Below are 24,426 nucleotides of genomic sequence, written 5' to 3' on the forward strand. Positions count from 1 at the left end.
GTGATGTTGGTCCTGCTGGCCCATAAACCAACTTTGAAACAAAGTCATAGGGTAGAATTGAAATTCCAAACAAAAAGGTGAAAATTCAACAGCAAAATTTTTCATGTTTAATGGAGAAAAGTAGGTATAAATGTAGAAAACGAAAACAAAAAGCCATCTTTGTGACATACATACAAAATCTGCTGGCCTGGGTCAGGCTGTACTGCTGTGGCTCACCCAGTGGGAGCTGCTGAACCAAGACTGACTGCATCTCACTCCTGGGGAGCGGAGGAGGCAGAGAACCTGCTGTTTGCTGAGGACCTGTGTAAGCATCTTTCCAAGGGCTGCCCATCACTCCCGAGGGGGGTAACACACACGTGCAAATGTATATTTTTGTATTCGCACTGCCTTGTGGGAAGCTCTGCCTAAGCCAGAGGACCATTCAAAACCCACACAAATAGCAACACCATTAGAAAGATGAAGATTCAAAAATAAATGACCAGCTTATTCTGAGAACCAGAGTAAAGAGAATCAGCAGCAAATTACGGTGTGATTATTAGAGATGTGACTTCTGAATACTTGACTCGGAACACTCAGACAAGCAGCAGATTCATCCCCACTTGGCCAGGGGAACGTGTTTCCTCACGGCCAGTCAGAGCTAATTATCCTGACAGTTCAGAACGGCCTCTTCCCCACCAGGACAGAGTCCATCTGGCCACTTGCAGAGCAGCCTACATGAACTGGGCAGATTTATGCAGAGTTGGGATAATAAGCACAGATGTGGCTGAGGGTCACTGTTAACCCTTCCAGGGGTCCGTGCAGTAGGTGCCCAGGGGGGCTGTTAGGTTGATTAGTTCTGCTTGGCCTCTTATCTCCTGGAATTCTACTTTGTCTTCCCCACTTATCATAGCTCTAGCTAATTTCAGAAAGTGAAGCCTTAAGAAAGAAACAGAAAAAGCCCGGTTTGGAGATCAAAGACATGCATGCTAGCATAGCAAAGTGGTTAATGACTTGCACTCTAAAGCCAGAGTTCCTGGGTTTATATCCCACCTCTGCCATTTACTAATTACTGAACTTGGGAAAAGTTACTCTATCTTCTGATGCCTCAGTCTCTTCACACAGGGCCAAGACTAGGATGAGGCCAGTGAAGAACCTGAGAGTGATGTCTTCTTAAATTCTGTACCTAAGGGCCTCATCCTAGGCCCATTCCTGGCCCTGTATGCATGTATAAATAAAGATGACAATAGCATCTTCCTTACAAGTTGTTGTAAAGTGTAAACAACTTAATCAGAGCAAATAGATTTAAATAATGCCTAGCAAAAAGCATACATCATAAAAGCATTTGCTTAAAAGAAAAAATTCTGGCATGGCCAGTTACTAGCTCTACAAACTTTGGCAAATAAAGCACCCTCAATTTTCTTACCTAAAAAAATGAGAGTACATCCACTAGGATGGCAATAATAAAAAGGGCAGATAATAACAAGTGTTGGAGGGGATGTAGAGAAACTAAACCCTCGTACATTTCCAGTAGAAATGTAAAATTACTTTGGAAAACTGCAAGGAAGTTCCTCAAAAAATGAAATGCAGTGTTACCATATGACCCAAGAATTCCAATCCTAGAAATGAAAACGTGTATCCACACAAAAACAACCCAAATGTCTATCAACTGAGAATAAACAAAACATAGCATTTCCATAGAATGGATTATTATTCAGCCATAAAAGTGATGAAGTATTGATATATACTATAATGTAGATGAACCTTTAATATATTCTAAGTGAAACAAACCAGATATAGAAGGCTATCTGTATGAAATGTCCAGAACAGGCAAATCCAGAAATAGAAAGATTAGTGGTTGCCAGGGGCTGGGGGAGGGGAGAATAAGGAGTCACTGCTAAAGGGTATGGGATTTTTTTTTTGGGGGGAGGGGGTGATGGGAATGTTCTGTAATTAGACAGTGATGATGGTTACATAGCCTTGTGAATATACTAAAATCCACTGAATTATACACTTTAATGGTGAATTTTATGGTGTCTTCATTACATCTCAATAAAGCTGTTATTTTTTTAATGAGACCACGAATAGTTTCCATTTTATCTACTTACAACGATGTTGTAAAGATCAAACTGAGGTTACTAACAGGAATGAAATATTTTTTAATCTGAAAGCAGTTTTTATCATGTTTCCCATGATTCGTTTCTATGACCTTTAATAAACCTTTATTGAAAACTTCAATGAACATCTATTGATCATCACGTGTGATGTTTTTTTCTGCTCATTCACATTTCTAGCCCTGACAATGTAAGTAAATGCAGAGTCCCCTCCCCCGCAGCGTGGCTCAATGACAAGAACACAACAGAAAAGGTTCTGACACTAGGTTCCGGTCCCAGTTCTTCCAATGACCTGAGTGTCTGGAAAAATTGCTGCTTCTTGAGATAATGGCTGTAAATAGCATTCTGGAAAGAGTAATAAGCACATAAAATATTTTCTTCTCAACAGGCTGGCTGCCATCCAGGGGCTCATTATGTGTGATGTTGTACAGCTTTGTGACATTAACCCTAATCAGTCAGTGTGATGATTCAAGCTAAGACATCTAGTCTCCTAACTCTACACAGGAACCCTGGAGATGTGTCATCTATAGACATCACTGTAACTGACAGCATCCATATTTCTATTTCCTGCCTAGACCTCTCTCTTGAAAGTCAACAGCATAGAACAATTAACCTCTAGACTAGAGCCGGCTTTTCACCTGTGATGTGAATCAAATCACCTGAGGATCTTGTCAAACTATAGCTTCTGATTCAGAAGGTCTGGTGGGCCTCTGGTTCTGCATTTGTAATAAGCTCTCAGGTAACTCTGATATCATGGGTCTTGGGTCCCACACTTTGAAAGCTCCACCAAGAGGTTCCCACAGACATCTCAAACTCAACACATTCAAGCCCCAATTCATCGTCTTTCTCCCACAAAACTGTTCTCCTAGTTCTTCCTATATTCTCCATCTCAGTAGTTCTCAAACTTAAGCAAGCATCAGAATCACCTAGAAATCTTATTTTACAAGACAATTGAAACCCGACCTGCAAATAGTCTGATCCATGAGGTCTGGGGTGAGGTTTGAAAATCCGCATTTCTAACACGTTCCCAGGGAAGAATTAAGGGGAAGAATTAAGTGGTGCCCCATGCATGCCTGTCAGAGCTGTCAAACCACCCAGGCGAGGCTGTCTGTCAGCTGCTTGGGGCTCTAGGATGATGTCCCATGTCTTTTCTTAGTTTCTAGTACAGAGTGGAACAGGCAGAGTGAGAACCCTGCCCTCTGGAAGCCTGGTTGTTTGTAGTTCTTATAGTCTCCATGTTTATTCCACTTTGTTTTCCCTTAGAGATCAGTTAAATCTCTGAGAGGTCCAGCCTCTCTCAGCTGTGCTAACATGAACCACACATGGGCCACAGCATCCCACAGAGCAGCAGCCCCTGGAACCAGCCTGCAAAGAACCCCAAGAGTCTGAGCCTGACAGCCCAGGGGCAAGGCAGGAGGTCATTTGTCCAGTGCACTGATTCATCTGCGAGATTCTAGGTTTTACAGCATTTAGAAAGATGGCATTCTTTGTAGCTTGGTACCTGAGTTGAATTGCTAAACAGAAATCAGTTCTTCCACAGAGAAGACGGGAAGGAGGCTTGTGGGATGGAAGATTATTACTGGAGATAACTGATGGAATCAGGGGTAAACAAATCCCTATATTAGATGCTGTTGAGAAAATCTAAGGCCTTATTGCTTATCTAAAAAGTCTCCAGGAGATTTGAAGGGATCCTTTATGCCACATTTGCACTTTGCACTGACATTATATATGAAAACTAAACTCTATGCAGTCAATATCTTGAGACAAATTTACCTGGCCAGTCTTAGCACCAAATATAGGCCTGAGGAAATAAGAAAGGAAATGCCACAGACTCCTAGTCACAAACGCAGTATACTGCATGTGAAGGATTCCTCTACACCAGCCTCCAAAATGCCACATCCTTCCTCCCTCTCCCCACTCACTAAGGAAACAAAGCATTTCCACGTGGCTCTTTAAGCTCGGAGAGAGGGGACGATGTGACTTGCAATTACTATCAAGTGACACGCTTTTTCCAAAATCCCTTATCATTTATGATAAAATGTTTTTAAAGAAGTTTTCATAGACGTGTTAATAGATACTGAGCAGTAGGAATTATAAGTAGGAATTAACTTTTCAAGTGCTAAAAGATGTACACAGAAATGTGGGCTCACTGTTTAACTGGCAGGACACCTGATACAACCCTAGTAGGACGAGGTTTTATGAAACTAGCCAGTGCATTTCTCCCTTCTCCCCCAACCTGCTTCTAGAATGACCCTGATGATTACAGGCAGAGAAGACCCAAAGATCAGCACAAAGAAACAAAAGGTTTCTTTAGAATTTAAAAAACTGGGTTTTGTCTCAAGAGCCAAAGTCTAGGGCTACATACTGGGAAGTATCTTCTCCAACCAAAGGAAATTAAGAGTTTGCATAGCAGACAAATGAGGGAGGTACTGAGAGGCAGCAACCAGGGATCAGGCCAGGACGCTCTGGAGTGGGGAGCAATGGAAACTCCAGATCTGTTCAGGAGCCTGAGATGAAAGGGACCTGCAAGCTTTGTGGAAAAGCCCTTGTCCTACTTGGCACCTGATCAGGGAATAGGAGGGAGGTGTCAAGGTGGAGGAGTCCCCTTGAGTGCCAGCAGGCAATCCCAAAGGAGTCTTTGTAGAGATTTCGGCAGCAGTTACCGCAGGGGGAGGAAGGCAGCCAGTGAAGCAGAGCAGACACTCTTCTCCCTTCAGCACGACTGCACAGAAGTCCCTTGTCTGGGGAGCCAGGTCACCCCCAAGAAGAGAAGTGGGGAGAATCCTGACTGAACTGGGTATACACACTGTATTGATCATGTCTGAGCATCTCAGTTTCCTGGAATTGGAAGTTTTCCTGCAGCAGCAGAAATAGAGGCTCAAGAACCACACCTAGTTGTAGAAAAAGCAATTGCATTTTTCACATCTGAATTGTGATTGTAAATTATAAATGTGAAACACAACCTAAGCATCATTAAATAAGAGAAAAATGAGTGAGTTAAATTATGGAAATATCAGAGTACACATTAAAGTAACTATGAATCTGTTTAAAAGAATGAGGCAGATAGACGTGTATATATTGATGTAGAGTGGATTCCAAAATACAGCTAAATGAAAAATAACAAGACACTGAACACTACACACAGGATATCCACACTCCTATTCACATTTAAAAACAAAAAAAGACAAAAAGAAAAAAGTATACACTATATGAAAATGCGGGATACATATCTGCACTGATACAAATGAAATACTGGGCAATGATTTCCCCTCGGAAGCAGACGTACAGGAGTGGAGTTCAGCTGGATTCATTTGTCATTTCTTATCCTTCTGTGCCACCATAATATATATATATATTTATATATATATATATATATATATATATTTTTTTGCCCTTCTGCCTGGGTTTTCAATACATGAAAGTGATATAAAAAAGAAAAATACTACACTGCTTTCCACTGAATTTTTAAACATGTAACTGTGGATGTGGGGAGCATCACAAGAAGCAAATGCAGGCATCTGCTACCAGAACTCTCCCTGAAGCCGCATCTGCTGTGTAAGCAACATCACAAAGAGAAACCAAGTCAGTAAACTTAATATGTAAACAGGCAGACATTTTGACTGTACATAAAATACTCACTTATAAATAGGCTAGAAGCCTCAGAGACTGAGGGGACAGAAATAGTCTGGGGACTAATGTTCCTCTGAAATGTCACTGTCAACAACTGAAAAGTCATATATGCCCAGAAAGCTGTTAGATCAGCAAAGGCCATTGCCAGGTTCACATCCAGACGGAATCTTCTTTAGAATTGGAGCATAGCCTATGTAAGGAACAGCAGTGACTCTGTGACACTACTCCAGTATTTTTAGTAATGACGAACACCCCAGTGCATATTCCCAGGTTGCCTAACAGCATCCCCACCCTATAGGTACCCAAGCCAGGAACCTCTTACACTTTTAACTTCTCTTTCCTCTGGACTTGTCCTTCTAAAATAGTTATTACCCTTTATTTCAGAAACAACAACAAAAAAACAAAACCAAAAACCAAAAAAAAGACAAACAATAAAAACACCTAGCGGCTCATCTCTGCCTAGAAAATAAAGTTCAAACCTAAACGGTTTTAAGGAACATTTGGTTTGATGCCACGTCACATCCTCCATTATCTGGTCTCAGTCTATCTTCCTAGATTCAACTCTGGTCTTTATCTCCTGCTCACAACCCTATACTTTTCCAGGATCATTCACCATTTCCCAAAGACACTGAGCACTTGTGCCCCCAAGACCCAGCCTAGAATTCTACCCTACCTACTTCTGAACTGGTTCAGCCTCCCAGGCCCAAAGTAAATATCAGCGCCCCTGGCACCCCGTGTGCTTCCCCCAGGCAGCCCTGATTCTCTGAGTGCTCTGCTGTAGCATTCCATTGGATCTTGGTAACATTGTGGAGTAAAAGGCCTGGCTTCCTCACAAGTCTTCCGGTCCTTCGGGACAAGGCTTGTCAGTTTCTTATTCCTGTGTGTATAATCCCTGAGACTAGCAATGGGTCAACCCAGAGGCACTCTGTGCATGTTTGTTGAAATAATACATATGAGAGACCACAGCTTAATTGCTCAGCATTTCTAACCAATGGGTCAATGAAGGGGTGCCTCTTTGGATCAATTAGTAGAGGCGGAAGGCTCTGAGTTCCAGTCAGCAAGAAGTCAAGGCGGCCCCACACATCTGGGTGGGAAGCAAAGGGAACGGGCGAAATTAAAAGTCAGTAGCCCTCGGCCACCTAGAGAGACTTAAGAGCCCGAATTCCAGGGGTGGAAGAGCCAGAGGGAGTAGCAGCTGAAGAGCAGAAACCTGTGTTCACCAAGGTGTCACATAATTCCAGACTCCAAAAGGAGTCTGCAGCCTGAAACTGGAAAGGCAGCCCCGTGTTCCTATAACTCTCCCCGTTCCATTATGATCACCTGCCAAGGGGAGAAAGGATAGCATGTGCTAAGTTCAAAGAGGCTGTGAGCAAATGGTTTAGGTTGAGTGCATCTGTCTTCTCGGAAGTTCAGAAGAACTGAAACTGCTGCCAGGGCTGCTCTAGGCAATAAATTATCTGGTGTCTACAGAAGATAAGAGGAAAACTCTGACCACTCAGGGAAACAAAAATTAAGATGATTAAAACAAAAGCTTTCCTGGTTGCCTACTGTGTGGCACACGCTGTTACATACATTAGCCGGTTTGCACAGATCTGCTGCTGATCCCCATAAAGTACTTAAGGTCTGCATCTAAAGACCAGTGTGAGAATCAGCTGACAGGTTTGCCCTGAGTCTTCAGGGAAGCAGGATCCCACAGACTCATAAGTTGGGGAGGGGGACGAGAAGGAAGAGAGGGACACAGCGGAAAGTGATGAGTTTGTGCTAACGAGAGAAAGCAGAGAGGCCTTTTCACAAATGGATTCAGAAGCACCACCAGGAGCCAAGAGGCACATGACAGAGCAAAGGAAGCAGAGAGGCAGTTCTGGAGTGACTGGGTTTTAAAGGCCCTTTTGCACCAGGAAGCCATGCCTCAGGAAGACTCTATCCTCAGTGACCTACCTGCTGGCGTCCCAGGACGTGAGGTCCACAGGGCTGCCCCCCACATACCCCTAAAATAAAACTGAGGTGCAGCCTTCAGAACAGACAACTCCATCTGGGGCAGTGCTCTGGGAGATGACAGACTCTGATTCTAGAAACTGCCATCAGGCTGTTCCTCCTTGTATAAAGGATGGTGTCTGAAATCAGCCAAGTATCCAAGAATAAGTTATCAGAGTGTTCGCTGGTGCCATGGTGCATCTGAGTGGTCCTGGGTTTGCAGGACTGATCTTCAGATGACTTATTCAGTGTGGGCCCTGAGGGGTGGGATAAGGATAAGTGAGTGGGCATTCAAGAAAACCAATTTCAGATCCACAGAAAGCAACAGTGTTCGGTAGCTGCAGCGATGCCACTTATAATTCAGAGGTTATCCACTGCACAAGGACAGCTGGGTGCTCAAATCCGGTGTCCTCCCAGTGGGGACATGAATCTGGCCAGAAGAAGAGGCATCTTGTTTGGATTCACACAAAAGTAAAAAATGAGCTAGTGGAAGTACAACAGAGAGGCACATTCCTAGTTAAGGTTGCGCTAACAAGAGAGAACTCAGAACAAAGGTGATGGCTTCTATTTTGTGCAGGGCAGGGCATCCTTTAAGGTGAGGAGGGCACAAGATCAATCAGGACAGAGATAGTGACATGGGACGGCAAAAAGAGTCTAGGTATTCCATCAAATAGTCTGGATCAGCTCTGGGTAATCATGGGTAAGTCACTCCACATCACTCATCTCCAACAGTAAGATGAGGATAACAACGTCCACCTTATCTGGCTGTCACATGGATTAAATGCAATAATGAAGGTAAAACACATAGCACAGGGCTTGGCCCTTAGTGAATACTCCATGAGTGGTGGTTACTATGATGACGGCTCTGTCTCAAAGGTGAGAGACATGAAGCCTCCAACCTTGACATGGGAGGGTCACTGCAGAGGCAGCCAGCCAAACGTTGGCTGAGTGGTACAGAGGCGGCTTTGCGTGAAAGAACAGTAAATGCTTTCATTTCTCCAGCGAAACTGAGAGCAGCCCTCTTGGGAGTCAAACCTGTTGTTGGTACGGGTTGTAATCTGAACCTGAGCCGCCCTCCAGGACCACAGGGCTTTAGGGAAACCAAGCGCGCACGATTACCTGTGCAGCACAGTGCCCGGTCAGGGCAGGTGCTAAGCAAATGCGAACTCCTAACCCCTTTCCTCTGGGACTTCCCAACGGTGCCCCTACCCCAGAGGCTGACCCCCAACAGGCTGAAGCAAGCTGAAGAACTATTTTCCATAACTTCTGCTGAGTTCATTAATGCAAAAGTAATAACAATTAAAATGCGACTTAGATTTCTTAAGCATCTTTTATGTGAAAGACCCATGGGGAAGCAATGGTATTTTTCTCGTATTCTGGACGTCTCTCAACTCTGATTTTCTATACCACTTTCTTTCGATGTACCCACTTATCATATATCACTTCATTTATTTCTTTGTCATAAATATAAAATATTTTAAGTATAATAATCATGTGTGAAAAATGAGGCATAACATTCTTCCTTGCATTAGAGGAAGGTATTTGGGTGCGAGTCTGTCTCTCTTAGTCAACTGAAGGTGAAAGAGGGATTTGTTCCAGAGTATTACCCCAGCCCCCTAAATATTTAGCATCCTGTACTTAAATAAATTCAATATTCAGATAGTGATGATTTATTGAATAACTGCTGAATGTTTTATGCATGTTATCCCATTTAACCATCATTGCAAAAAGCAAAGGAAGTCATTACTCTTATTTGATGCATAAGGAAACTGAGTCTAAAAGACATTAAACAGCTTGTCTGAGCTAGTAAGTCTGTGTGAACAAATATTATTGTAATACCAACAAATGTTGCTGAATGAATGAATGGTAAGCTCTTAAAGAGCTTAAACAGCTGTGATACAGTATACAGCTTATAAATACCGAATGTCATTCACAAAGCATTACAGGGACAGACTGTTTGGAATAAGAATTTACTGGAAAACAGGAAAAAAAAAAACCCAACTATTTCCCTCTAAATCCAGAAAGAAACACTTTCACTGAGGAAAACAGAAATCTTAGCTAACTGCTGCTGGATCCACATGGCCCACAGGGGACCACATGTTTCTAAATGGAAAAGATTCACGAGAGAATAAAGAAAATAATGTGTGCCTAGAAGTCAAACCATAAAGAGTTAAGGAAGGCTCTAGGGGTAAGGCCTGACCTTGACCTCGGCCTGACCTATGAGGCATTAGGGTGAGAATGGAGTCAGGAGCAGAGAGGGAGAATAACAAAATGGTTAAGAGAAAAATCTTGGAGCCAGACTCTGATTCAGATTCTACAACCTACCAGCACTGGGACACAATGCTCCTCATTTCTTCTAAGTGCAGAGTTCCTCTCAAATAAAAAAAAAAAAAGGGATAAAATGGACACTTTATGCATAAGAGTCCTTTGAGGTTTAGCTCAGACCCTTAAACACAGTGGTTTAGTTTCCTAGGGCTGCTGTGACAAACCTTGGTGGCTTAAAACAACAGAAATTCATTCTCTCACAGTTCTGGAGACTGGAAGCTCAAAATCGGTTTCAATGAGCTGAGGGAGGCTCAGGAGGATCTAAGGAAGAATCTATTTCCTTGCCTCTTCCAGCTTCTGGTGGGTGCCGGCATTCCTTGACTTGTGGCTGCATCATTCCAATCCTCAAGGCCAGGATCTTCGAATCTCTGTCCTCACACTCCTCTGAGTGTCTAGATACCAAATCTCCCTCTGCCTGTCTCTTATAAGGATACTCACAGTTGTACTTAGGGCCCACCTGTGTAATTTAGGATAATCTCCACATCTCAAGATCTTTAATCACATCCGCAAAGTCCCTTTTTCCAAATGAGTTAGCATTTTAAGGCTCCAGGGGTTAGGATCTGATTTCTTTGGGGGAAGGGCAGTACATTATTTAACTTCCTACACAGTAAACCCTCAGTAAACATCAGCTGTTACTGTTTTTGTTACTGTTGACAGAGATAAGCCAATAGAACTATATGTCCAGGAAAGGGTCTCTGGATGGATGAGAAAGTGAGGCTGTTAGCATTTTACCATAAGAACCGATAGGGAGGCCACTGCAGTTGTTCCCCAAACCCTCTCATATACAGGTATATTACCTGGATCCACACTGTAAGCTCAGGGTAACAGTGGGAAGAGTGGGGACATTGGGGTCAAGTAGGCTTGCATTTAGATTCCACTCTGCTCCTTATAGAAGCAGAATGCTGGGAAATTCTCTACTTCGAATCAGGGTCCTCGGCTATAAAATGAGGCTGCCTGTGGCTCGAATACACATGTAAATGATGTGGCACATGGTAAGTGCTATAAGAATGATTGTTATTTGTACAAATGAATCCACAGTATGTGCAAGGAGGATGAGTAAAGGAAATGACAGTAACCCCCACACACAGGAAACGACCCCCAACCATCCTTATGTGAAGGCATCTCAGGCTGCCACCAGGCGTGCATCCAAGGAGAATTCCTGGGGGTCCCAGATGCAAAGTTGAGATCCCCCTTCGAGGACACACATGTTGTAGTCAGGTTTTTTCCATAGCCCATCATATCTTTCTTCTGGAACCCAGAGCTATGAATGACTTGGAGAGAGTTCAACATCACATTCTTATGGCAAATGTGATCTTTGTTCTGATAACTAATGAAATACTTCTGACACTTAATGAAATGCCACAAGAAATGAACAAGGGCTCTTTGGAGCCTTGTCTGAGATCAGAGTAACTCAAGCTTAAAATCTGGCTCCAATCTTTTCTAACCTACAAGCAGAAATGTACATACCAGCGGCCCGGCTCTGCTACAAACTCTCCCACTGAAGAGTTTCCGATTTAGAAACCAAAGCATATTAAAACCCCGTTTATCTGGTTAGCATCAACAGGTAACTTCTTGTCAAACAATTCAGGGACTAAGTGGAAATCTTGCCTCAGAAGGTAAAGAAATGAAACCTTCCTTGTAGGAATAAAACAAACAAAAACACCAAAAACGTGATGTATCACTTCAAACAGATGTACCTTCTTTCTCTGCTAATTGCCCAGGATCGCCAGGGCGGTTTACCAAGGAGAAACACAGACAAGACCAAAGATTTCCCTTCTTGCCAGGTGGATTCTGCCCCCCTGTATATAACAAGACTCCCTAGGTATCTGAGGGTCAGGAACACGGCATGTGGCTTTGTGAAGTTTAATTAACGGCAAGTTTTCCTATCCTGCATCAGAGAGCCCACTGGGCTCCAGGGCCCCCCCTGCACAGAAACAACACATTGCTCCAGAGTTATTAATGATGAAATGCAAATAGCCTCCAAGAAAGTGGGCGGGAAAGGAGGAGCTGAAAAAACAAATGATTCCTACTTGCAGCCAGGGACAGTTCTCCAGGGAGACAGGAAAGGGTGAGTAAAGCCTGTGATCTAAGCCTGATCCTGCCTGTCCTGTTTCAAAACTAACAACCCTTTCAAGTAAAACACTCACACACATACACACACAAACATGCACATACATACTACACACATGCAAACACACATATGCATGCACATGCACACTCATACAAGAAGTTACAGAAAGAGATACGAAGCTCTAAAACCCAAAGATAATCTGGTCAATGATAATAAAATAATCGGCCATGTTGTTTTTGAACAGTGTCTTATGTTTTTCAAAGTAATTTTATAGCTGTTAGCTCATGCGACCCTCTTGATGGGCCTGTGTGGTAGATAAAGGACATATAATTATGCACATTTTATAGATCAGGTTAAGCGATTCCCGAAGGCCATCCAGTTAGCAAATGATGATGCCGAGACAGGGGGTAGGGTCTAACGACTCCAAGCCTAGGGCATTCTCCAAGGTAAGAAACAGGAATGCTTCCAATAGAAAAGGGCCAAGGCCCAAGGGGAGACCAACAAGAGAAGGTCAGACATGTGGACGGCACTTTTAAGAAAAACACGTTATGAGACAGAAGTCTGAACAGAGGGATTTGAAGGGTAGTGATGCAGACGCATCCAGAGAGAAGGAAAACCATCTAAAAGCGTGTCTGAGGACTGCATCTCCCGACCACCTTCTTCCCTTTCCTATACCCGAGATGGTGAAATGGTGACGGGAACATTTAAAGCAGCAATGGCGCCTCAAAAACACATCACTATCTGTTAAGAGACCTTAACGAATGAACTAGGACCCCTTTATTTTACAGACATGCAAACGCAAGCCCAGAGAAGTGAGATGACTGACCCAAGGACAAAAGCACTGGTGAGAGCTGGAAACTGGGCCCTGGACTCTGGACTCAGAATACAGTGCTCTTTATTCCACCCAGCCGCCTCGGGCATCTGTTATCTTTAACCTCATGACCATCACTGTCCTTGGCTAATGCCATATACCCAAAGAACACTGAAGCATAGGGTGGGATGCATGGTTTTTCTCTTCTTTTGGCAGCGGGGACAGCACTGCTCAATTTCCAATGGATAATAACTAAACGTGATGTGGGGAGTGGCCAGTGGTCCTGCTGGCACAGAAATTGTCCTATTCCTCCCGCATACTTAAGACCCCAAAATGCAAGCCCTATTATGGCAGGCTGGGTAATGTTCTCCCCAGCCCCAAAGTATCCACATCCTAATCTCTGGAACATATGAATGTTACCTTATGTAGTGAAGGGACTTTGCAGATGAAATCAGGTTAAGGATCTGGAGATAAGGGAGAGTAACCTGGATTACCTGAGTGGGTACGTTGTGATTGATTACAAGGGTCCTTTTATGAAGATCGGCGGATGACAGCGAGGGAGAATATGACAGAATGAAGAGGGTCCCAGGAACCAAGGAATTCAGGGGGCCTCTAAAAGCTGGAAGAAGGCCACAAAATTTCTCTTGAAGCCCCCAGAAATTTCCCCTGTAGCCCCGATGACATCTCGATTTTAGACCTCTGATTTAAGACTGTTAAGAGAACAACTTTGTACTGTTTTAAGCCTCTAAATTTACAGTAAATGTTAAAGCGTTAATGGGAAACTAATACACTTATTACACAACCAGAGGGGCAAGTCTTCACTCCCCGGCCATAAACTGTGGCTTTGTGAGAGGTGGCACAGCCAAACATTGTGCAAGTCACAAGAGCCTTCGGGGAGATTCACACCGGCCATGCACTGGATACATCATCCTGCTTTAAAATGGAAAAGGAGTTGGTCACCCGTGTTTATGGGGGTATCTTTTTCAAAGAATTTCTCGTTCCATACCCTTAGGACTGCTCGATAGTCCCTCCCTGGACAAAAGCCTGTGGACCGCCCCAGTCTTGCCTGGACACTCCCTCTTATCCAGCCTGTGCTCCAGACAATTTACGACCTCTAAAACATGATGGGCTCGCCCACGCCTCCAAGACTCAGCCCCTGCAGTCTGCTTTTTGGGACATGTCCTCCTCACTCTTGGGCTCTGCTAAAATCTTTCTTCCTCTGAGAAGCCTTTCCTGGCATCCCCAGTCCATTCTCCTCCCCCACTACCCACACCCTGAGAATCCCTCTTAAGAGCGCCCTGGGCATCTGGTTTTACAAATGTCTGCTTGTCTTCCTCCCCTATCCCACCAGCACGAGCCCCTTGAGGACAGGAGACGTTCTTGTTCCTCTTGCGTCACCAAACCACTGCCATCCCCCATTCAGCTCTTTCCCATCTGAGAAATGCAAATGCATCCTTTAAGGAAGTGCCCCCCAGCACAAAGTTACCTGACTTCCCAAAGAATCTGCTCCAACGCTGTGCTTCCACGGCCCTCTGCTCACCCCACATTCAGGAGAATCCTCCATCGTGGTGGTTTCCCTGGGCTATTTCTTCAATGTGGAGGTTCTCAAAACACACTTCCTGCCCTTGCCTATCCCTTCTATGTTTAGCACAGTGCCTGGTTCATAGCAAACACACAAAGAATGCTGATTGATTAAAATGAAAAGACAGAAAGGTAATGCCCAGTTCATCTCTATTAATTAAGCCCTGCAATGCAGAGGCAGCCCTTAAGTGCAGGTACCTTTACATGAAGGCTTTGCATGGCCAGCTGCCCACTACGGCTGGGTAGCTGTCTGTGCTGGGCTTCCCACACAGACTGGAGTTCATGGTGGAGACCGTTCCAGTGTAACACTAAAATCTTCGGGGTAAATATAGGAGAAAGACCTCACTTCTCATCTCAGACAGAGAAGTATTAGTTTACCAAACTTAGCTTAATTAATGAGTGTTACCTGTAACTCTGAAAAAGGCTTTCTAGAAGCACAAGCCCGAGAGGAGCATGACACAACACAGGTGGGTTTAAACCCTGACTCATGCCTTCCATCTTAGTGACCTCGAACTAGTCATTTTCTCTCTGACTGTCAAGTTTTTCAGCCATAAATGGTAACAACATGGGTCTACCACACAGGCTGTGATGAAGATGAGATAGAACGCTGCATGTGAAGCGCCTGCCAGTGTGCCTGGCATGTGTGAGGCAGTCTGCCACCTTTCCTGAGTGTTCATGAGTTGTCTCACATTGTACAGAGCGCTTTGTAGGAATTAGCAAATTCATATCAATCCAACGAGGCAGATATATTATTACCTCCATTAGGGAAAGGCTGAGCAATGCCAGTAGGACAAATGACTAGGAAGTTCAGAGCTAGAAAACCCAGACCTGTCAACTCCAGGGCTGAACCTTTCACTGTCAGGCAATTCACAGCTTCTCAGGATGTGTTTGCTTCCATTCCCTCCCATCATCTGAAGGTCTGGCTAATAGACTGGAAACAAAGACCAATATTTCAAAGAAAAACAGTAACTGAGAACTGAGCACAAGCTGCTCCTGGGATGTGGGCCTGCAAAGGCTCTGTAAGATCATCCCTGATGCAGGCAGGCTCCCACCCAACCGGAAACCAGCGCTTCTTTTCCAGGAGGTTCTGGGAAGCTGACCCCCACAACCTCTTTCTGACACCTGAGGGATATGACACACTCCGCCCAATGGAAACAGTGGCTGGGATTTTCACAGTTGTGACTTTCATCTTCCAGCCTCCTACAACTGTCTGCAGTAGATGAAAGTTCTAGACTTGGCGATGCTCGCGGAGGGAGGGGAGGAGAGCTCCCTACCTTGAAAATCTCTGAATTAAAGCCATCAAGCTTCCCATTCCCCACATTCCAGTTAGTTCGCATGTTTAACGATCAGGAAAACTGGCCACTGCAGGCACGTGTAAGGAAGCCCGCTAGGAAGGAACACCTACCAGTGAGTGGGCTCTTTGCCGGCTAGGGTGGTGAAAAAGTTACCTGCGGTCGTCCTCAGTAGGAGCGGGGACCGCCTCATCTCCTGACTTTGCGGCAGCTGAATCAAACTGGTCAGTAAACATTTACAACAGGTTTCTGTAAGGCTATGTACTTGTGCTCTGGGTGGCAGGGACTCTCTCTGGATGCCATTTTTGCCAGACATTTTAGGAATGGAAAGAAATCCATTTGACTTTGGTCTTATAAAAGGGAAGGTCCTCCAGTAAGGGGGGCTCCATCCAGCTCCCTGCAGTGTGCAAGTATCCTTTCCAGGAATTGAGGGGGAAGGCTCTCCTACTTCGGAGTGTCTTCAGTGTCCTATGTGTGAGTCGCTGCAGTGCTACACATGCTGCTGGACTCACCTGACACTCCCCGTCCTTACCTATCCTTCCTCCTTCAGCCATCACAGGGATACAGCCTCCGGTATGGAGAGAGGGAGGACTTGCTTTTATGGAATCTACTGGCCAAGACCTGGAGGCTGAACTCCTCTAGTCCAGAGCCTCCCTAGGCTGCCACTGCTCTAAATCCCAGGAGAAGGCCACTCTTTCTGGAGGCCTTTTCTGAGCAGGCTACACCAAGAAAGGGCAGAGGGTTGAGTGCCCAGGCTCTGGGATCCAGGCTGTGCTGCCCAGAGGCCTGCCCTCCTGGACTAGATCCCAGTTCCTGGCTCCCCGTCTTGCTGTGTGGCCCCAGTTCTGCACCTGGTCCTTCCTGATCCTAACTGGAACTCTCTAACACACTAACACCCAGCCTCTAAACCCATAATGGGAGTGAGAGCCATTATTTATTGAGTACCTACTATAAATCAGGCACTATAAATACATCATTTCATTTAATTATGTAACGATGTGATAGGTATTATTCTTACTCTCATTTGAAAGATGAAGCCTCTGAAGCTCAGAGAAGTTAAGTAATTTTCCTAAGCTCTGGATCCTTGGTGAGAGCCAATAAACACTGGCAGGATTTCTAAGGCTTTTCAGAGTGTGATTTGTAGTGTGTATGTGTGTTTTAACAAAACAAAGGTCTGATAGGGAAGCGAGTAGACTCAAGAAGTTTCCAAATATATTCTAGCTAAGTAAATTTTATTTATCCAAGGTTGGGTTCAGACCCTACTGGCTCTGTGAAGTTTTCTCTAACTGCTCCATCCTACTTTGATTTCTCATCTTCATGAACTCTGGTCACACCTTTACTCTTTTTCTACTGCACGCAGCATTTCGTGGATTTGTCACTCATCCACCACCACAGGATCAGGCCCTTAAGAACAGAGACTGTGGCTTCTAATTTTTTTTTTTTTTTTTTGAACTTCCTTGATGCCTAGGACTAGATGCAAAGATTTCCCTGGTTAAGAGAACGGAACCCCGCAGGGAAGAACTGCTGTTCATTTTAAGCCTTCACGACCGAATCCCATCCACTTTTCAAGATGTGGCTTAAATTGTCCAACCTCCAAGCAGCTTTTCTGATCACACCTACTGTAAGTGAGTAGCCCTACTTTCAAACCAGCCATTTCAAAAATATCCATTTCAGTGAAAAGAACTTTGGTGCTGGATTCTGACATCCATGCCTTTTCTCACTGTCTAAAGCAGTGGTTATCAAACTCTGGAATATGTCAGAATCACTTTAAATGAATTTACCTAGGTCACACCACAGACCTACAAAACAGAATCCATATTAGGCAGAGGAGATGGTGGGGACTGGGTTGCTCTACTTGTTAACAAGACTTCCTACCCCATTGCAAGTGATGCATTCACCAAACCCAGAAAATTCTGTTAGACAAAATTTAATTCCCAACTTCTTTCCCATGAGACCTTGAGGTTCCAAAGAACCAGAGAACTCTGGTCCTGGTCCCCAACCTTGGCTGGATTGCAATTATAATGTTGTCTAAAATTCAGATGTTGGCCTAGGATGTGACTAGGGTGTCAGGATTTCTAAGATCTAGGAAGAGGATTCTAACGGTCAACCAAGGTTAAAAACCACCACTCCCTTTGGATCTAGACCCCGGGTTGTTAAAGCAATGCCTCTGAGGCTTCAACCAGAACAGCTCAGCTTTTGTTTGTGTGACAGACTTAGCTTCCATTTAACACTGATGTAGCACAAAGGATTCTTATACTTAAAAAAAAAAAAAAGTTTATAAACAGCTGCTCTAGTCTATCAATAAGAACCTTGAGGCCTCCAACCTGGTTTTCATACCTTTGTGTCCGTCCCAGGACTTTACAATATAGTAGATGTTTAATAAATATTTGTTGGAAGGTTGTATAGTTTTGTTTTGTTATCTGGCTCCAATTAGGTTTTCAGTTGCCTAGCATAACAATCTAACAGTTTCTTAAACATCTAAGCCCTAACAGCTTTTGCCTCAAACCTCAAACCTAAAACAAGAGTGAGACAGCCATCCAGAGAACACACTGACATTTCTCCTGGGGTCACATATACTATGCAAGTTCCTAATGACTGATAAATACAAGCAAATACATTTTTTGTCAACCGGGAAGAGCGTGACATTTGTCAGCAGCATAGGCCTCCCAGACTAATATTTGGATTATTTCATCTGAAACTGTCAAATTACAAGAGCATGATGAGAACTTCTAGGAACTTCATAGTAAACAGTAACTGGCCCCTTGTCAATAAGTTAGAAGAAAAAATTTTCCTGCTGCCAAAACGCATAGGCCAGAAAGCCTGCAGCCCAGGCCTACAGCCAACTAGAACCTGTTCCCCGAGCAGCTCTTCTGGATTCTTAAATCACAGAGGCTGGAAGAGAAGTCCCAAGTACTCTAGGGACCTGGGAGTCAGCAGCACCTTTAAATCTCAGCTTTTCCATGACTTTAGGACTTAGTAGTCATTTAACATCTTAGGGCCTCAGAGTCCTCACGTGTAACATATACTTCATCAGATACTTAGAGCCATGACTGCCTGGGTTCAAATCCTAACTCTTCCCATATTAGCTGTGTGGCACTGGGCAAGTTACCTCACTTCTCTGGGCCTTTGTTTTCTCACTTCTGAAATGAGGATATTAGCACGTATCTCACTCACAGTGTAGTCGGTGTAAAGTGGTAGGAACAGTGACTGACATAGAACGGGCATTCCATAAACCTTAGCTACTGTAGATCTGCAATTCTGAAACCAAGAGTTTTGAAGACCAAGTTTTTGTCTTTCTTTTCCATTTTTTATTTTATTTATTTATTTTATTTTACTTTAATTTTTTTTTGTCAGTTTGGTGTCAAAACTCATTGGGGCAGCCAACCTGACCTTAACAGACAGAGGCTACTTACGTCCCTTTTATCCTACATGATGTGGACATTCATATTTCACTACAGAAATAATAACGTTTGATTATGGAATGCTGTCCCGTACCACTGAAGGAATGCCGTTAATGTGGAAAATGTGCCCTGAATGTACCTTTCTAAAATCTGAACAGTTCTGAATTCTAACTGGCCATGAGAATTTCGATAATGAACTAAGAAGCTACGTTATTATGGGTGTGGTCAGAATGAAAGGGGGTAACATATGTCAAGCCCTTAGCTTTAGTAGTAGCAGACTCTCAGTCCAGAGTGACACTGGAGAGTACTCAGGTTTCTATGCAGTAAGAGAGAGAAGGAAGCATCCTTTCCCAGTTGATCCCTCTCTTTACTATTCCACTGGCAGGCCATGCCGGGCCTCTGAACTCCTAGCTCTTCACTTCTCTTCTATGAACCCACATGTGGTTAATCCTTCAGAATCCAGCTAAAGTATCTTCTCTGTGAAATGGTCCCCTCTCTCCAAATTCCTGCTGAGCAAGTCAGGAGCACGTGGCTGGAAGCAGGGGTAGGTTGCACTTCCTCTCCACCTTCAGGCACTGGCAGAGACAGCCTACAGCGCTGGGCTGAAGAGGACTCTCACGCAGCATCCAGCCACAATGGGAAGAGTGGCCACTGATGCTGATGTCTGAACTGCAAGTGACAAGAGGGGTTAGGCGGCCTACCTGACATGCTTGTGCTCTGCCTGGGAGGGACATTAACTTGGCTTGACCACATATTATACATTTCTTTAGCACAGAAAGCATATCTTCTCCTTTTTTCTCTTCCTATAAATGTTTGTTTAGTTCTGTTGTTAATGCTTCTGCATTAATATTCTCTCAGAATCTATCATGAATGTAGAGAACCCAAGAAATACTGCTGAATGAAAGCCATAATCTGTAAATATCACTTGATTAATTCACTGACAAACTCTTCTTGGCCCCTATATTCCTACCTTTCCCATGGGCACTGCGTAGCATAACATATTTATACTAGCCTAGCCAGGGAAGCTTTTAAGGGCTATAAAACTATTTTAATGCCATTATGCCATTCCTAGAGCTTATATTTTATTAAGACTCTAAAAAACATCTCCATCCTTAATTAAGCATAGCCTCAAAGCTGTGTGTTCACTTAAAACACTTAGGTGAAACTTTCTAGAAAAGTTCATAGAATCCTGAAACTTTCAACCTGAGAGTATGTCACATGCCAGACATTCTGCTAGTCCAAAGATCTGAAACTCCTCTGAGTTCTTCTTGTTTTAAAAGGCACCTTGTCTGTGTCCTCAGCTCAAATCCACATAGCCTGCGACCAGGGTCTCCCGTTCTCTCTGCACCAGGAAAGGAGCACTGCGAGAGGTCACCCCACTCCTGGTCCCCTCCTTCTGTCACCCCTCCACAGGGCCTCCCTAAGGTTGACGCCTAAGGGTTTCTTAGAATTAGCTTCACTTTGAAGACTATTCAGAACCGCAGAGAGGGGTGGGAGTGGCCTCAACGCTTTAAAAGGCTGCAAAATAAATCAAAAGATGAAAGGAGATATATGGAGCCAAGAATTCCTCCCCACCCGGCAGAAGCGATGCATTAACCACGCAATCTGTGATGCAGAGCAGCGGGCGCGCAAGGCACATCCGGGCAGGGACAGGGGCAGGGGCAGGGACAGTGGCGGGCGGGCTTGGGGCCGGGAGATCGTGTACCTTCTCTCCGCCGTGGGTTCGCGGCCACGGGCCGGCGGGTGCCGGCTACCCCGCAGCACCGGACCCTGGCGGCTGGCGTTGAGGCCGGCGAAGGCGCGCGGCTCCTCGCGGGTCCGGTGCAGCGGCACCGACGTGCGCACCGCCGACACTACGTGGCCCGCGAAGGCGCGCGCCGGGGCTCCGGGCCGCGGGCCGCCGCGCGCGCGGTACGAGCCGGGCAGGCAGGGCCGCGTCTGCTCCATCACGCCGCCGCTGCAGCTGCGCGAGCAGGCGGACCAGGGACCCCAGGCGCCCCACACGCCCGGGGCACCGCCGCCGCCGTCCTCGGGGGCGCCCTCAGCCGCCGCCATCCGCTGCGGGACCTGCGGAGACAGAGGCCTGTTAGGGGACCACGACACCCGCTCCTGCTTTGCCCTCAAAGGCTTTGGAGAACCTGAAAGCCTTGTCCATTAAGTACGAATAGGCGCAGGGCCTGTTTTAAAATCTGAAGACAAGATGAATATAATCCAGACTAGGTTATATCTGTCTTTATGCCAACGCACTCATGAAGTATAATTTTAAATATTTTTTTTTATGGAGCAAGGGACACACAATAGTACAAATACTTAGGACTCATCAAGGTCAGGACACAGTCGTTGCTTTGGATGCCATGGACTTGGAGAGCTCAGCGTGGTGCCCTCATCTCTTACTGAGGCTTACCCCTCAGGAATCTCCCTTAACCTCCAGTCAGGTCCTTGAGATTTTAGGCCAGAGGATCTGGCTTTCCGTTAAGCTGATAGGGAGGCCACTTCCCCGTGTCTCCATGCAAAGGGGAACTGGGGTTTACAAGCCCCGCTCAAGAGCCAGGGGCTTTGGGTCATATCCCTGCCATCACTTCTAGCAGCGGGACTGGGATATTTCTGAACCTCTCTGAGACTCACTGTGTTCTAAAGAAGATAGTGCCTTCCTCCCTCATAGATCCATAAGGAGATTTAAGTCAGGTCAGCCATGTGCATAGCAGAGAGTTTGGCACTAAATACGTGTTTGTTAGTCATCATAATGGCAAGTTTTCCTGCTTCCACCGTAGGTCAGGAGAGGTAAAAAACGTCAGAAAGGTTTAAAGTTCTATCCAGTAGGTGATTCTACAGTCCCCTTCATTTAACTTGCTATTTCACAGAGACCTACTATGCCTGGCACGGGGCTAAGTGTGGGTACACAGTGTTTCTTCATTATGCAGACATACTCTGAGCACCAGCTGTGTACATCAGCGCACGGCTAGGCCCTGAGAACGAGGAGAACAGTACACAAGATCCACATAAATGGCCTTGACCCAGCAGCAGAGGAGCTCTATGAGGCTAGTACAAGACTGGCAGAATCTCTTAGGGGAGCTGGCTGCTCCGGCTGGGTGACCCGGGGAGAGGGGGTGGTTGAAAAGGCATCAGAAGTAGAATCACAGTAATGGCTCTAATTTTTCAGGCATCCACTCAGTGCCAGGAATACAGGGACTAAATGAGCATCTAACCAGAGGGTTAAGCCCAGAGCTGGATGTCAGACAGCTAGTCTAAGGGAGCCATGTTCAGAGAGCCAAGGCAAGAGGTCAGAGGTAACATGGGGTGGAGCCAGCAGGAGATCAGGGTCAGAGCAAGGGCAACACAGAAGGTTCTGTGACAGAGGCTGCAGTTCTTTACCACCCACATGAGAGCAATGTGAACAGCACATGGGTATGAGCACAAGAATAACGAATACACGCAACTCACCGCTACTAAATCGGGGATCCAGTAGAGAAGGCGTTTTGCCTGTCCTTTCTTCTCTTCCCTTAAATGCCCTGATTTATTAATATCAAACTGATGGTGGATTCATTAAGGTTGTTAAAATTATGCCCAGTCAGGCCACAGTCTTGATAAATAAAATAATCCCTAAAGTGTGTATAGTGGGTTGAATGGTGATGCTCCCTAAAAGACATGTCCATGCCCTAACCCCCAGAACTTGTGAATATGACCTCATTTGGAAAAAGGGTCATTGCAGATGTAATGAAATTAAGGATCTTGAGATGATCGTGGATTTTCTGGGTGGCACTATATCCAACGACAAGTGTCCTTATAAGACACAGAAGAAGAGATACAGACATTGGAGGAGGCTACGTGACCACCGAGGTAGAGACTAGAGGCGATGCAGCCACAAGCAGGGACACTGGCAGCCACAAGCTGAAAGAAGCAAGGAAGGAGCCTCCTCCCCCAGTAAGTGGGAGGAGTGAGACCCCGGTGGCACCTGGATTTTGAACTCTGGCCTCCAGGACTGTGAGGGAATAAATTTCTGCTATTGTAAGCCATCAAGTTTGTGGCAATTTGTTAGAACAATCTTAGAAAACCAATACAGTGCGATAATACTTCTGAGATAAGAAAGGAAAGTGGACAAGCACTTGCCGAGTGCCTTTTCTGTTCTCGCACTGTGCAAACAGCTCATGTGTGTAGGGATGGGCTCTATGGTGCAGGCGCCATGAACTCCAGGTTACACTTTAAGGTCTCATAGGTCCCCCTGGGAGGTCGGTGTTATTTTGTCTCTCTTACAGGGGAGAAATTGAGGCTGCAAGAGCTGTATGACTTGCCCACAAGTCTCAGGCTAGGGAGGGGCAGACAAGGCTAAAACTGAGGTCTCCTGTCTCCTACTCTAGTGTTCCTATTTTCCCCCTGCAGCAGGTTGCCTCCCTGCCAATGTCAGTGGAGAACAGAAGGGTAAAATGAGTAGAAATAAATCCACTTTGATGGTTCTAATAGAAGAATAATTGGGATAAACAAACAAAGGCAGAAGTATGTTTCAGACACATATGGGGATTTCAGTTACCCGCCACCTCCTGATTTCTCATTAACATAGATAACTAAGGCACTGTCTGTAACATTCAGATTAGACATGCAGTTATACTAAAAATCTACTTCCCAGAACTAATCCCACCCTTAATTTACTTTCCTATTGCCAAACTGGGCAGGGTCCCTGGGGAAGGAAAACATGAAACCACATTCCAAGCTATTCTATTCATAAGAATACTCTAATTTATAGTAGAATTATGATGAATGACTTGAAATTCCATGTCAGTCCCCATGGTGGGAATCTAACCACATGCTCCAGAATTGTATTCGTATAGTACGCAGCCAGAAACGAAGGGGGGAAAAGGCAAAGAAATAGAAAAGAAGGAAGGGGGAAACTGCAAAGAAAGACAATGGAAGAAAAATCAAAGAAAGAACAAAGGGAGAAGGGCTTTAGATGCAGCCTCCTAATCGTACCAACCTCCCCTCCTCCCTCCACTCTTGCCCATCCCTCCCAATGACCCTCCTTCCTCTTTCTTTTCTGATAGTCAAGGAGTTTTCTGTGACGCAAGATGGGAAAGCTGTCAAGTGCTCTGAGACATAACATTCCTAAAATTAGGACTAACAGGACCTCTGTTAGTCAGTGACAAACAGCAAAACCAAAGAATAAATCATGGTAGGAGACAAAAGCAAATAAATATTCAAAACTCAAAGCCTTATAACCTGCCAGCATGTTGTCCTCTTCCCCAGTGCACAGAGGACATGT

At 45.0% G+C, this 24,426-nt stretch overlaps 1 protein-coding gene across 3 annotated transcripts in view; it reads right to left on the reverse strand.

Annotated features, from left to right (window-relative positions):
- Window positions 1-24,426, reverse strand: part of THSD4 (thrombospondin type 1 domain containing 4) — a 536,848-nt gene that overhangs the window by 436,300 nt on the left and 76,122 nt on the right. For 2 of the 3 annotated variants that reach the window (XM_016126817.2, XM_016126819.2), the window contains exon 4: window positions 20,881-21,242. The exons of the other annotated variant lie outside the window; for it this stretch is intronic. In XM_016126817.2, the coding sequence (XP_015982303.2) occupies window positions 20,881-21,242 (362 nt within the window). The remainder of the gene's footprint in view (window positions 1-20,880; window positions 21,243-24,426) is intronic. 3 annotated transcript variants of the gene reach the window in all.

This window comes from Rousettus aegyptiacus, unplaced genomic scaffold (genome assembly GCF_014176215.1).
Source record: "Rousettus aegyptiacus isolate mRouAeg1 unplaced genomic scaffold, mRouAeg1.p scaffold_m13_p_3, whole genome shotgun sequence".
Taxonomy (NCBI): domain Eukaryota; kingdom Metazoa; phylum Chordata; class Mammalia; order Chiroptera; family Pteropodidae; genus Rousettus; species Rousettus aegyptiacus.